Here is a 15987-nt window from a genome sequence, read left to right on the forward strand (position 1 = left end):
GCCCTCACTGCAGTTTACATTGATCAAAGTATCAATCATGCACAGAGGCTGCATCCATGAACACCAACTCCAGAACCAATTTTGACTGCTAAGAGGGGTGGTAGCTACCTATACACAGTAACCAATTACTATCAGGAAAAGTTAAGACTGAAATACTTCTCAGACAAACTGATTACAAACAGGTACACCGATGAAATTGTTAAATTTTCTTCCTCCTCCCTTTATGTTTTAGAGAAGTCAGAACGAAAACAGCAACCAACTGCAAGGTAGAGAGCACAGAGCTAGGTTCCTGGAGGCTGTTTGTTCTCCTTGAGGTTGTATTTTCACAACTTGACATTTCTGTTCTAATAAGTGCAGATCCACTGCCATGTTATTTGCCACCAAAGCAATAGTAAAATGGATGTGCTAGAGTAGATACTCCCTGATGTGGGTTACACACAGAAAGGTAATCTCACCTCAGTATAAGTTCTAGACTTAAAACTGCTCCACAGCGCAGCTGTACAAGTATCTAAAAAATAAGTACAAGTACCTACACCACCAAAACCATGGCAGTTGACAAGTCACTATACAATGTTTAAAACTGAGTACACCAGCTTTCTGGAACATGTCGGTCAATAACATTTACAATCTATTAATGCAAATTATGTATACAACCTTCTCCACCAGGCTCCATCCCCTTTAAATGCTCTTGTTGCTTGTCTGGGTTTTTTTGTTTGTTTGTTTAGGAGTCCCACCCACCCACCCCAGCTGGGTTTGTTTTTGGTTTGATTTTTAAATTTTTTTTTTTAATTTTTTATTTGTCTAACTAAACAGATCAGAAGACCTTTTCAACTTACTGTTCATGGAAATCCAGCATCGGTGGCTCAAACCGGAGGGGTCGGCAATTTCCCCGATACAGGGATACACTGCAAGAAAAATTGAAATGCTGTAAAAGATACTACTAACTGATACATTTTTGCTCCCTTCGCATTTCAAATAGCCCTTCCTTAGCAAAACATTCATTAATACTAATAGGGTAACTAATTCAAAAGAAGAAACAAACAAAACAATCTCATCCAGTCAGAATATCGTAATTTTACCAGCCACTTACATGATTATGTGGTGTCTCCAAAGAAGATTATGTAAGAGTACATATCTTTAAAACGGATCTAATTGAGTGTAAACTTTTCCTCTATATAAGGATGGCTAAATGAAACAGCTAAATAGGTTTACATCACCTTTCACAGAAGTGTTCAAACATTGCTATAAAAGATGTTTTGGATATTGTCCAATGTCTAGCAGTAATTTACGTACACCTAATGAGTTTCTCTAGCTACATCTATATTAGTACATAAACAATCTCAGACCCATCCGATGGTACTGAGGCCACACAGGAGAAAACAGCCCATATATATACTGTTCAAAATTTGCAATATCCTGAAGATGATGAGATTGCTCTGGAAACATTTTTTAGCTTTACCTATACTAATGTCCCACTGGGAACTCTTCAGGTGACTTCTAATAGATGAAGACCAAAACTTAAATAGCACTCAAACAATCCAGAAGGGAAGATAATAAAGTACCTGGAAGCAACTACTGCCACTTATTTTTCCAGTTATACAGAGCACAATCAATAACCCACAATAGAAATTGTAAGAAAAAAATACAGAGTAGTTTCATTGACTGAAACATTCTTTTTATTCAGAATGATGTGACTGTGACCACAATTAAGTATCTCTGTAATTCTGTAACACTTTATTTTGGGCTGAGTAAAAATTGTATTCATATAATAAAACAAAATAGGGAGATAAAAACGTAAAAAAAATAAACAGGAAAGGATAAAGAATAGCTCAAAGTCAATGGCTCCTGAATGGCTCAAGACCAACAGCTTTCTTTTTTCTTCAAATGCTTATGTCACTGATATTAAAACAGCATTCTTGTTTCAGATCCTTGACTTTGAATCAATCCCAAATGCCCAAAGATCGAGCTGCAGTCACTTGTCCTGGGTAAGCAAAGATGCTCCACAAGCCCACTCAGGGCAGCAGAACACCTAGATCTGCATCAACAGAGGGAGCAGCCAGGAAATGGAAGGGGCAAGGACATACGGCTCACCTTAGGAAAGCTGAAGCCTTGAACTCAATCAATCCAATTTCATCCAGAAAAATTCCAGGAAAACTAATTATTGATCAAATTCGCATGTCTTTCCATACTTCAGAACCACTTCAACAAGAAAGCTATTTAAAGGAGTGAAAATTTAAGAATAGAGGATGACAGCTGTATCCTCTCTTAGTGCAGATCTGGGCAACAACAACAGTGTAACAAGTCAGAAGCTCTGTAAATAAAAATATGTCTCAATGACACACTCTAACTCCACAACTGAATCTATGCATGCTGATCAATTTACAGGTCTGTAAATTTGCATGTCGAATCATCTTTAATCCTACTTAGAGATTAGTCATTAAAAATAGCTTTATCCACACAAAAGAAGTGAAACACTCTCAGGCCAAGAACAGGCATAGTCAGTCAGCTTTAGTATACAGTTCCCTATGTGTGTGTGTGCACACACGTGCCACGCGTATATAGACCACAATATAACAGAAGTGAAGGTTTAAGATATAAATAGGAACAACTGCTCAGATCTACAAAAAAATTACAATTCTTGCTATTAAGTGCTGCTGTGACTCATTATAGTTGCCAAACAATATAGTTTAGCCTTCTCAGGCTAAAATCTAACCTCACAGAACAAACACTCAACAAAATGAAGTTTACGAAGACATTGGACATAAAAGAATATAATTGGAAAATTATATAGGCAGTGATGTTTTGAAAGAACAAAACAAATGGACGGTATGACTTCAAAGTTTATGGCCCCATTTTAAAAACCATTTACAGTGCGCTTTTAAATGAAAATGGACATAAAAAGCTCACGTACCTCCATTGTCAAGATAACACTAAACAGAAATCATTCTTCAACAGTGATTTTTAAAATAATTCTGTCAATTTCTTCCAAATTGAAAACTCTTAATGGTCGGACAGCACCTCTTTTTTATTGGTTATTATTGGTAAAGGGACACAAACTCCTTTTATGGACAAGTTATTAGAAAAATTTATAATATTTACAAAAGCGATAATTAATATCTTTGTTTCAAATGCATTGAAAATACTGTCAAGAGTAACATGACCTAACTTGAACAATCAGACCATACGCAATTCTCCACATACACGAAAAGCCTAAGCAACATTTTCTCAGACCACAGAGCTATATTATCCTAGACAGCCAGTCAGACAGCATAGAATGTTTAAATGGTTAAAGTTTGGTTAAGGCAGCGACATCATCATGTATGCCAACTATTGTAATAGAAGTAACAATTATAATAAGATTGAAATGGGAACAAGCAATATTGGAATTCCCAAACTTTGCATACTGAAAGGCCCAACATGAGTCAACTTGCAGCAGACTAGAAAATGATGATAATGTCTGCTCTGCTAGGCACTTGCTCACCGAAGGCAGGATACACCCATGGGTAGGGCAACTTTACAGCATAATGACGTTCAGTTAATTACTACTGTATGAATGTAGAACTATGGCTCCCGGTCTTATATCACAATTTAAACATTTTCCTTCCCTACCCCTGGAAGTTCTCTAACTTCTGAAGTCAAGGACAACATCATGGCTAGGCTTCACGAACGAAGATTTGGGAAGGGCACTACCCACGTTTGTTGCAAGAGCGCTGGTGGCTAAAACGGCCACTACGAGATAGACACGTCCGGTTGCAAAAGGCACAGCAGAAAGACTCTTCAGGAGGTATATTCTGCAAGGCACGATTCTTTCTGCATTGCCTTTTCTTCTCAAGAGTGATCCTGAGTGCGTTCTCAAAAGCATCAGCAGCGTTGAAGATAGTGTGCCTGCATTTCATATTTTGTTAGGTTTCTTACAGCTACTTTCCATCTACTACAGCAGTCTACATGTGCAATGAACTCTCCCTTACCAGGAGGAGAATGATATATCTACCCTAGTTTTCTGCTTTGCTGGGATTCAGAGATGATATCATGACTAGAATCATGCAGCTACCCTGACAGGAAGTACTGAGTTCAAAATTGTAAAGAACATCTGGGGTTTTTTTTAATGTTATCAAGGTTCATAGAAAAAAAACCTGAGTGCAACGTTCGCAGAACCCTGCATAGGAAACGAAGCAGAAATGGTGCTTTTGAAAGAACAGACTGTCTTCTTCTACACTGTGTCAACACTTACCAGTTGATACCTGCTGCGACAAGGACAACAACATGGAAAGGAAAAGATGCATGTGGAAGAGAGGACTACTGGTATCTGCGAACAAGTTGCAGTAGACTAAGAACTAGCCAGGGATTCATCTGAACCTATAACTTAAATGGTCTCAATACCTTTTTCCTTCTGCAAGAATTTTGATTTTAAGAATGAGACTTGAGAGTGAACTACACACAGTTCCCAACATGATCATTATCCTCGCTGTTCCATCCACGCTGTCATCCAAGTGAGTGGGCATTCACCTCAACTACCAACTACAGTATTGCTACCAACTACAGTATTGCTATTACCCAGAAGCAATCTACTATCAGATGCAATTCACTGAAGTGCAGCTTCATGTCTCGATAAGGTTAGTTACAGATGCAGTTATAAAAACGGTAAAAAACAACGCCTGAAAAGACTGTGTGTGATATGGATGTCCATCTCTGCTGAATCACAATATTAATCCGTCCTAAGGACATTCTGCAGCACTTCTGTAACGCTTTGCTGTTTATCACAGAGTACTAGACACTGATAATTTTAGATAATCCATGCAAATCTTTGCATTCAGAGACCAAGAAAATGCTACCAAATACAGTATTTAAAGATTGCTGCAAAGTTGGGCAGCAACTGTTGCTCTGTATCCTCACATTACCTTTCTAGCTGTTTTGGGATTTTCTGGAGGAGGTCTGTGCTCTGTGGAATCTTATCTGTAACACCTTTAATTGCTACTGTAGAAAATTCAAATCTCAGCATATTCTACATATAATTTTCCCACATTACCCGTTGTTTAAAGGGTTTTATTTCCTCTCCTGTGCCATAAATTGTGAAGGAATATAGACACCAGCATTAAACCATGAAACAGAAAGAGATCTTATGATTTTATTTAGCAACACAATCTCTTAAAAAGCTGATACTTTATTTCTATTACCATGAAATCAAATAAAAGTGTTTTCTAAAAATAACAATTTGACCTTTTAAAACGAATAATAGGCAAATACCTCACAGTGGGTGCTTTTTGTGCCAGAATATCTTCGAAAGAGCCACCGCAAGGACTCTTTTAGCTAAAAATGTTCTGTAAGTAACCTGAATGCAGCCACAACATGTTAATATTAAAAAATAAGGCTGAGCTGCATATATCAGAAAATGGATTTTGAATTTTATAGTTAAAATTATTTTAAAAATGGGGTATTAATTACCGGTTCAGTGAGACACTGGACTCCCATCAAACAATTGACCACTTCAGTATCTAACAGCAGACAATGCTACAAATGCACACGAATAAAGACTAGCAACAATTTTTTTCCATAACTACCCAGATAGTGATTGGTTCAGTTATGCCAACATTAATCCTGTATCAGGAAAACATACTCATGATATCAGGCACTAAACTTCAAGCTAACAATTCCTGAGGGGGGGCTGTCTGGGGAAAGGGTGGGGAAAGAACAGAGAGAAGCTTGAATAGATGCACTGTAACCTGACCATGGGCAAGAACAAAAATTGCATTGCTAGTTCATTCCCCTCCTTCCAATTAGTGCTAAAAAAGCAGATCAAAGAACTGAATAAACTGTCTAAATTGGAAAGAAACATCTGCAAGCTATATCAAGAAAAACACACTATGATCTGTATTAAGGACAAAGAAAGAGAGGTCATCTAGAGAAGTACTGGTTTTAGCAATGACATCAAAAAAAGTCACCTAGAAAAATGCGTAAAGGAAAGGTTCATGCAAAACCACTAACAGACAGACAGCAAACTGTGTATTTACTAAGTAACACGGCACAGAAGAGTTTGCAATGCAGATCATTTATCACATTGTGACTGAACCCCAAATAGACCAGTACTCTGAAGTGGAATGGACTACTTTCCTGGCAGACCTGGAGATTTTTCAAATATCTAAACCAGTGTTTCAATAGAACACATTCTAGAACACTGAAATTTCCAACACAGAAAGCAATCTTCTTAGTTGAGAAATTAAAATAAAATATCCTGGAGGCAAATCTAATCCATGGCCTCAAATTCAAGAACCGCCAAATTCAGTTCTTTTCTGGGAGACAAAAATATCGCACATATTGCACTAGATGCCAATATATGCACTCTCTGCCATTGAGACTTGATGATTTAAACAAGATACTATTTCGTTTTTAAAGTATCTACATAAAGTATTGCTCTATCCAAGACAAAGTACACTAATCACGGTTAAGTTCAATTGCCATTCCTATACATTCATGCTCTCATACCTGCAATCTGACTGACATACTGCAGCACATAGCTACAGTTGTTTATGTTCCTGTCCACAGCTGGAGATGTTAGAGACTTTTCAAAACTTGCAAAAAGAAGGAACTTAAGCCCACATTTAAGCAACTATACACATAACAAAATAAGAATCAATCCAAAATGAAAAAAAAGAATAGTTCTTTTACTTGATTTCCTGAGAAGGAACAGGAAACAGCCTCATGGACAAAACATAGCTGTATTTACTGAAAGTACACTATGACAATTTGTTTAATGCTATTGTACAAGAAACAAGTTTCATTATTACTGTTCAATGCACTCATTAATAAACAAGAATATCTGATGATTAGAGAAAAATTAGGGAACAGGGAAAAAAAGAGGTCACTTATTTTCCTTCTCGGATATTATACATGCCAAGTTCTTTGATAATAGATTATGTCTTTGGGATGGAAGAGGATGGGGCAGGGCCATGGGTTGTTCAGCATGGAGAAGAGAGACTCAGGGGTGAGTTTATCACTCTCTATATCAACCAGAAAGGAGATTGCAGCAAGGTGGGGGTAGGCCTCTTCTCCCAGACAACCAGTGAAAGAACAAGAGGGATATGGCTTCATGTTGCACCAGGGGAGATTCAAGTTGAATATTATGAAAAAAATCTTTACTGAAAGAGGGATTAAGTATTGGAACAGGCTTTCCAGGGAAGAGGTGAAGTCACCATCAAAAAAAGAGTAGATGTGGAAGTCTCTGATGTGGTTTAGTTGGCATAGTGGTACTCGGGTCAAGGTTGGACTTGATGATCTTGGAGGTCTTTTCCAATCTTAAGGATTCTATGATGAGACAGAGGGGTATGGATAAGAATCTATCAAAAGTACCATAATCGAGTTTTTCTTCAAAAGGACACCAAGAACTTTTGAAGTGGGCAAACAAACCCACTGCTTTCTCAATACAAGTAACTTTAGTAAAATGATTAAAAAAAGTCTAATTACACAGAATTACTCTGTGGTATACATTACAAAGTGCATTAAAGAATTCTTCAAGTTTTTATTCCATATGTTAAGTTTCTTCTTCATGAAGGGTCACAAAGATGATCAGAGAGAGAAAGCATCTCTCCTATGAAGACAAGTTGGGAGAGTTGGGGCTGTTCAGTCTGGAGAAGGCTCCAGGAAGACCTTGCAGCACCTTCCAGTACCTAAAATGGGCTACAAGAGAGCTAGGGAGGGAATTTTCACAAGAGCATTTAGTGACAAAACAAGGGTAAATGACCTTAAACTGAAGAAGGGAAGGTTTAGATTACATATTAAGAAGAAATTCTTTACTGTGAGGGTGGTGAGACACTGGAACAGGTTGCCCAGAGAAGCTGCGGATGCTCCATCCCTGGAAATGTTCAAGGTCAGGGTGGATGAGGCTTTGAGACACCTGGTCTAGTAGAAGGTATCCCTGCCCAGGGCAGGGGATGTGGAACTAGATGGTCTTTAAGGTCCCTTCCAACCCAAACTGTTCTACAATTCTATGATTTAGCTGTCCAATATTAAAAACTGCTTTACATTTTAGTTTTGTTTCCTTCGTATGAGAAAAATAATTTAGAAAAAAAAACCCACTATTTTTGTTTGATTTTTTTTACACTAAAACTTTATTATTCTTATGAAAAGTATCGCAAATCTTGCAACTAAAGTCTGTATTAAACGTTTAGAAATATGCTTACCTTTTCTGTTGATATGAACTGAGGCCTAAAGTTGTCTCAGTCTGTAAAAGAAAAAAAATTAAATTTAAGACTGACAGCACTATACTTCCTGTGGGTGGAAAAAAAAAACAACAAAACAACTCAACTGCCACAAGTTGGTCAGACCCTGACAGACAAAAGGAGAAGTTCTGATCTGGAACAGAAAATGCAAATTGGCTTTTTCCAATTAAAGAAATCAAGCCTTCACTGAAAGACTGTTTGGTCCAGGACAAGAACTGTGGTGAGTTCCAGTGGCAAGAATTCCTACAAACTGTAAAACAACTAGCAACTTAAAAACTGAGAGAAGGAAAAGAAGTCCAGGAAATCATAACACTGTATAGAACAAAAGAAAAACCTAGCACAGATGTAAGAAGCAAATTAAAAAGAAAAGCATATAAACCAAGTAACAGTCAAGCAATTATCTCATTGATGTAATTTAACACCTAGAAAACAAAAGCGGCTATAATCTCCATTTGACTAGGAAACTTCATCTCCTCTCCTAATGATCTTCTAGCCTCTATTATTCATACCTTTCCTTCCACTCTGCTGGACATTACGGTTAATTACCTGAAAACAAGGAGGTTAGGTTGTCCAGGGATTTCCAGTTAGTTTACTCTTGTATAAGAAATACCAACTGGCTTAGAAGGCTGCATATGGAATGTCCTCCTGATACAGTTAATGTTAAAACATACCTGCCTTTGAAAACTTCTGTCTTCCCACAGGATTTGGAGATCAAATTGAGGATTTTAGTCCTCCTCTTAAAGATTTCATGGCCAAGCTGAATATTTATGTCCTGAGAGTGGGAAGAAAGCTTACAGGTCTGATAAAGTCTACGGTGCACCTTGGCTCTTCTGAGTTCACCTCTAGTATAAGGATGTTGCTTGTTTGCAAGGGGAATGCAAATTGGTCGCATCTCATTTCAGAACTAAAAGTCAAGTCCCTTGGCTGAACACTTCATTGATTTCTATTTCACCTACAAATTATACTTTCTTTTTTTGTTTTTCCTAAGATAAAAGTATTTTTAAATAGTTTTTTTTTATTATCTTTATTTTAAATATATTTTATTAGAGGAATTTTTATTTTGCTTTTTGGAGACACTTTTTCAAAGTTTTATTACTACTATGAAATCACAGTCTACAAACATTAGTGTTTGATTCATGTCAAGGATCAATTCTGGACTGTAAATCTAAGTAGTGTTTCAAATTTGAAATGAAATGAGTTGGTTTATTCACCCTCTAATTTGCATCAAACTGAAGAAAGCTGGAAGTGTATTATTTACCATTGTAAAATAAAGCTAATCTGTTTGTAACTTGAGGATTTATTTGCAATTTTGAAAGTCTAAGCAGAGCATCAATTATATTTTTTTGGTTTAAAATGCTGAAATAGAGCTTTTAAAGAAAGACTGCCTTGCTAAAGGGACATTGCAGGAAGGGGTTCACATTTGCAGTATGGTGCAGTTTTTCCTCCCTGAAGAGAACACTAGGAGACAAGATAAGTTGTTTTATAAGTCAGCAAGCTTTCATTTAAACTTACCTATTGCATTTGTACTGTAATCAAGCAAACAGGCCATTCCTTATTCTTCATTAAAAATACACTGGCTTGCAAAAGTTTCCATGTTTTCATAGCTAAGGTATACTACTCACATACTGATAAGCTTTCAGTTCAGCTTCTTAACTTCTGATGTCACACTTCATTTTCTATTTTCACTAAGATATAAGCAAATACTTACTATTCCGAAACAGTTTACAACAGGTTGTAAGAGAAATTCAACTAAAACGAAGAAAGACGAAAAATGTTTTTGTGAATTCTTTATTTTCCTTTATCTACTAAACTGTCTTTATCTCAACCCAAGAGTTTTGTCACTTTTACTCTTCAGATTCTCTCTTCCATCCCACTGGGGAAAGTGAGCAAGCATCTGTGTGGGGCTTAGCTGCTGGCTGGGGTTAGACCACAACAGCCACACTTACTCTATGAAGTTAACAGATATATAAAATATCCCGTAACCTTTATCAATGCCCTTGAAAGTGCATTATTCACTACAATTAAATAAAAGCTTCCTTTCAATAATTGTTTTTTTTTCCTGTTTGAAAACATAATCAAAGCACATAATTAAATTACCAGCAATTACCTGACAGATGATGGAGTTAACAGGTTCAGATCCTATAACAGGGCAACTAAAATAGCCATTACCAACACTGTCCCATCCTTGACAATTAGCTTTGGCTCTAACATGACAGCATTTTCTGTTATGTTTTAAATTATTTCATACAGAAAGTTGTTCATTATCTATGCTCTTAAGCATCATAATTTGCAGTCAGTACTTCTAATATTTGTCTCAGTCTAAGACTCCACCCAGGCCAACTTTTAGACAGAGGGCAGTGGAGATCACATTAAACTCCAGATAACTACAGAAACAAATGGAAATACATATAATGGACAAAAATGCAACTACTAAATAGTCATGGTTGTCATTAACTGTTGGGAGTTAAATTATCTGACTGAACACTCAAGGTTTTCCCCTCTAGTTCTGAAATTCAAATTTGCTATGAAAATATTAAGTCTAATATCCATAGATCAAGTTTAAAATCACAAATCACTCTGGTAAGACTCATAAACCTCAAATATATTTAAGAGTAAAAATCTATCAAAGATTCACTTACAAGGAAATGCCTGGGTTTTGCTTTCAGATGTCTATTAAACAAGAAAAATTACTAATTAATTTTAATGACTCTTTCTGTATTTTGAGCAGAAACTGTCTGCTTTCTGGTTTGTTTGATATTTTTTGTGGGTAATTTGTTGTGTGGAATTTGTTGGGGTTTTTAAAGTTTGTTTGGACTTTGGATCAGAGTCAATCAAAAGCAAAGAAATAGCATACCAACTTCAGCAGCCATAGCATCATGGAACTGAACCAAAAATAAATCTCATGTGGCAGTTTCTATAATTATCACTCATTTTCATTACATGTCAATCTTTTGAGTTGTGCAGTAAACAAAAACATACAACTGTGTTCAGTCACAAGTCCCAAATACTTTTTTTTAAAAATTTGATCTTCAAGTATAATTATGGGCCTACTGTATTACAGTCTAGCATGCTATTTTTCCTGTGTGACTGCACAAAAGTGTGAAACAAAAATGCCAGGAAGTAAAACCATGTGTCTGATCAATCCACTGTTTAAAGTGTAGGTTTTGTTTAATACTGTCTGTTTATCAGGAAAAGACAAATAACATTATGCTCTGTAATTAATACAGCTTAGTCTTTTAATCTGCAAAGGATACACTGTAAAAGAGCAGCACTGGCAAAATACAATTTATATGAAACATTTATTAAATCTTATCTGTACTGGAGAAACATTGCAAATAACAAAATATTGCAATGTACAGATCAGGACATGGGCTGTATATGCACACTATTAATGTTTCAAGATACATAATAAGCTAAGTTACAGGGGGAAAACCTTCAATTGGATTAATTTCCCAATCCAAATGCCTAACAACAAAAACTAAGGTCAGCACAAAAGAAACAGTAGAAATTCACAACTGAGTGGGAAAAATAAGCAGGAGAGGGAAAAATCACCCCTCTTATCAGTACTGGGCATTTATAATCATAGAATCATAGAATCAACTGGGTTGGAAAAGACCTCTGAAATCATCAAGTCCAACCCTTGATCCAACACCGTCGTGGTTACTAGACCATGGCACTAAGTGCCACATCCAGTCTCACCTTAAAAACGTCCAGGGATAGTGAATCCACCATCTCCCTGGGCAGCCCATTCCAATGTCTGATTACTCTCTCTGTAAAAAATTTCTTCCTAAAGATCCAACTTAGTCCTTCCACCCAAAAGGCTGTGTTAAAGCCCTGAAGATAGATGATTTTGTTTTTAATTTAAAGATAGTATATAACATTTAGGCTGCTGCTAACAGTTTCATGCTTTAGTTTTCTAAGTTTATCTCTTATATAACCCTAGAAAGATTAGACTATAAATCAAAGGGATTTCCAAATAAAGATCTTGAGAAAACTTGTACAGTGAGTTAGAAAACTTGAAGGCAGTCAGCCAGCACCAGTTTAAAGACTTGGAACAGTTTCTCTCCAGAGGCTCATATCCTCAAGAAAGATTTCACAGAGAATCTGTACCTCAAAGTACATTTTACAGACTCAGTACAGTTGTGGAAGACAGCACATATCTTGCACACACGGAGATCAAAACACACACCTTATAGCCTGAATTTGTCTCTAAAGAAGTTGTTAGCTTTAGCCAGAACATAAAACCCAAAAAATACCACCAAAACACCAATCACAACCACCAAGTTAATTTTAACGTCTCACAAATTTGTTATAATAGCTATTCTTCACTTATTGGTAAGAGGTCATATTACCTGTCACTACACTTGGTTATCTAAACATAGGCAACTGCTGCCACTTTAGATAAATGTCCTAGGGCAACTCGCCTGATCTCAGACTGACGTCCAGGACAGTTTCTCCTATGCCCTGTGCCATATCTGCCAGGGCCATGCAGATCTCCAGGACAGCCCAGGACATCTCAAATAGCACTGGTTACTTAAGTTTAGACAACTAAATTAGAGCTCAAAAGTCTTACACAAGGACAGTGGGGGAAAAGCAGGGAAGCTTTCTTAATCAAGACCTGGGGTTTCTGGACACCAAATATTTGTCTTTAATGTTAACAAAATTCTCAGTAACCAGAGCTTTCTGTATTCCTACACAAGAGTATCCACACTAATTTAAAAGACTGTTACAGTCTGAAAGACTCATTCAGAACACTTTACATCTTGCTATTTTATAGTAAGGCTGCTTCCTTCTTGTAGAAAAGCTATGTACTGCTTGCAACTAAATGGTAAGAGACAGCTACAAAACCAATATGTAGATGGCAGCTTAAATCTTCATTGCTGCACTCATGAGCTGTGTGCTAGTAAGCAGTATAATTAAAAGTAACATAATTAATGATGAATATCTTGCTTAAGGTAATGAAAAAAATTAATGCTGTAATCTGAAAGGTAGCTGAAAGTGGACTGAACTGAGTCACTTTTGCCATTCTCTTTCATGACCCAAACTCACACAAGGAAACAAAAACACCACTTGACTTCAGCTGATGCAACATATGCTATTGACATCAGCTTTGCAACAGTCACTCCTGGGCACCAGTTAATTATTTTTAAACTAAAGCCTGGGGAAGGCAATTCCTCTGAAGGATTTCAGCTGCTCACAAACAATGAAAACGAACTAAGATAGCTTTTATTCTTTTATAAAATCATACACAAGTGAAAGAAAGCTCCAGAGGCCATTGAGTCAACCCTTGCTTAGGGGAGGTCTAGTGCAGGTCGCTCACAGCTTTGGGACATCATGTTTTGGGTATTTCAAAAGACAGAAATTCTACAACTTCTTTGAGTACCCTGGTCCAGTGTTGGATCACCCTCAAGCTTAAAAGGTTTTTTCTTACATGGGTTTGGAGTGTCCCATGCTGAAATTTGTGTCCAAAGCCTCTCAACCTTCCACTGAGCACAATAAAAAAAAAATCTGGCTCCAGTCAATTCTACACTGCCCACAGCAATCAGTTTTCCTTTTGGTCTTCTCTTCTAAAGGCTGAAGAAATACATCCTAACATGAGAAGCCTTCCATCCCCCTGACATTCTGGTATCCCTCTGCTGTGCCTCTTCTAGAGGCCTGTCTGTGCCTGCCTTGTACTGGGTAGCCCAGACTGGCCACAATACTCCAGCTGCAGCCCCACAGGTGGGGGGGGGGGGGAAATCACACCCCTTATCTTCCAGTTCAGTAAGTGGGCAGTTGTCTTTGCTATAACAGCACATGGACAAGTTGAGTTCAAACTATTATCTTTCCTGCTACTGCTACTACTGCCAGCCTGCGCTGTCACACAGGGTTGTTCTCTCCCAGGTGCAGGCCTTGCACTTGCCTTAGCTGAATGTCATGAGGTTGGTTCTTGTCAGCCTGCCAAAGTCACTCTGAATAGCAGTCTTGCCTTCCAATGCAACAACCAATTTGTTACCATCTCCAAACTCACTGAGAATACTCTCCATCATCCAGGCTGTACTGTCCTCAGTTCAGCTCCATCACGGGTAACCAACCGCCAGCTGAACTTTGTACTGTACAGCCACGTTATTGCCCACTCACACGGTCTGTATCTCAGCAGTTTGGCTATACAGATATCAATGGAGATCATATCACAACCCTTTAAAAAGTCCATATACAATATAGAAATTTGAGTTAATTAAAAAATACAGGTAGACTTTACTCCCTGAAAACACTACTGTTGATACACCAGAACTGAATGGTTGCCACTTAAGATACTTCTTTACTCTACCACAGAGAATGAAGTATAAGTCATGCAGAAAATACTAAAATTCCTCCAATCAACACTGCCAATTCCCACACATGTAACTCGGTTCCACAGCTTCTGTGTCACAAAGCCACTGCAAGTCATATTAAGGTCCTGTCTATTTGACATTTAGGACCATTTTTATTCTCATTACCAGTTTTTGTGATTAGCAGTTAACAGCAGTTTATGAACAATGACAACAAATATGTATTAAGTATATATAATAACACAGGTTTTCTTTTTCCCCCTATTTCAGTTACTCTGCAAAGCAGTGCGTATCAGTAAAATGTTTTCTAAGAGTTCATCTGTAAAAAATCATTTCATACACTTAAGATTATTGCAGCAGATTCATGTTAGAAGAATTTGACTGAAAAGTCTTACCACTTTCCTTTCTCATTTTAGGAATTCAAAAATACTATTACATACACAGAAGTTTGAATTAAAGATTGCTCGCTCTAGAAAATAGTAACCCCAACTACACTGTGCAGAAGAATATTAGATACCCAAGGTAAAAGCTCTAACAATAAATGGAATACGTGAGAAACAGCACTTTATGAACTAAAAACAAATGAAAATTTTGTTCTGAAAAAAATAAGTTTCCCTTTAGTGTTTGTTCACTTTTCAAAATAAAGACCCCAAAAAGTGAGACAGTATGTTGGCTTAACATGAAAGGATAAATTATTAAAAGCAACAGTTGTACTTTATTTCAGCCCTCCTATATTTGCAGATGACATCATCAGCAGGAGCTTGAAGCATCTGTCAGATCTGGACAAGACTTCAAATAATCAGGACACAGAGGAGATGGCCGGACACTGACAAAGAGAAGTTCAGCTGAAGGAGAACTCAAATCTAAAACTGGAAATGGAATAAGTGACTAACTGGTAGCACACTAAAGAAAACAATGTGTCTGGAGAGCACAGTGAAATACAAACTATACGAGCATATAAAATGCTGTCAAACCCTTACAACTCATTTTGGAATTACTAAAGCAAGTGCTACCACATGGGGAAAGAACTACTCTGTCCTCTCTCAGAGCACTAATGTCCCAATTAAATGCTATACTTTAAATAGCATATAGACAAAAATATAGTAAAGAAACTTAGAGAGTGTTTTTATAAACTTGTATGAACAAGCTGTAGGTAGATTTTAGTACAAAATTATCACTATGAAGAGGAAAAAAAAAAAAGACCCCCAACTTAACACGTATTTGAGAAAAAAGCAGCAGCAAAATTAGCTTAGGAATGAAACAAACCTGTACTTTAGGAAACATAAGAAAGTTACTTCTCTAGAGGTTGTAATAATGAAAGAATCAAGCACCTGCCTAGAGTAGTCAATCTACACACAACACTACCTGAAAAAATTACCAGATGAACTCTCAGGGTTCGTTCCAATCAACCAATTCTATGACTCAAGTGCCAACCAATTATACAGACACCTGTAAATCACCTG

General features: G+C 37.1%; 1 protein-coding gene across 1 annotated transcript in view; it reads right to left on the reverse strand.

Moving 5' to 3' along the window:
• TMEM131 (transmembrane protein 131) overlaps positions 1 to 15987 on the reverse strand; it is a 94159-nt gene that overhangs the window by 55800 nt on the left and 22372 nt on the right. Inside the window, exons 3-4 of the mRNA XM_027718076.2 lie at positions 8175 to 8215; positions 837 to 905 (exon numbers count right to left, since the gene is read on the reverse strand). Coding sequence (XP_027573877.1) covers positions 837 to 905; positions 8175 to 8215 — 110 coding nt within the window. The remainder of the gene's footprint in view (positions 1 to 836; positions 906 to 8174; positions 8216 to 15987) is intronic.

Source organism: Pipra filicauda, unplaced genomic scaffold (genome assembly GCF_003945595.2).
Source record: "Pipra filicauda isolate LSUMZ 115617 unplaced genomic scaffold, ASM394559v2 scaffold83_size3615187_pilon, whole genome shotgun sequence".
NCBI lineage: Eukaryota > Metazoa > Chordata > Aves > Passeriformes > Pipridae > Pipra > Pipra filicauda.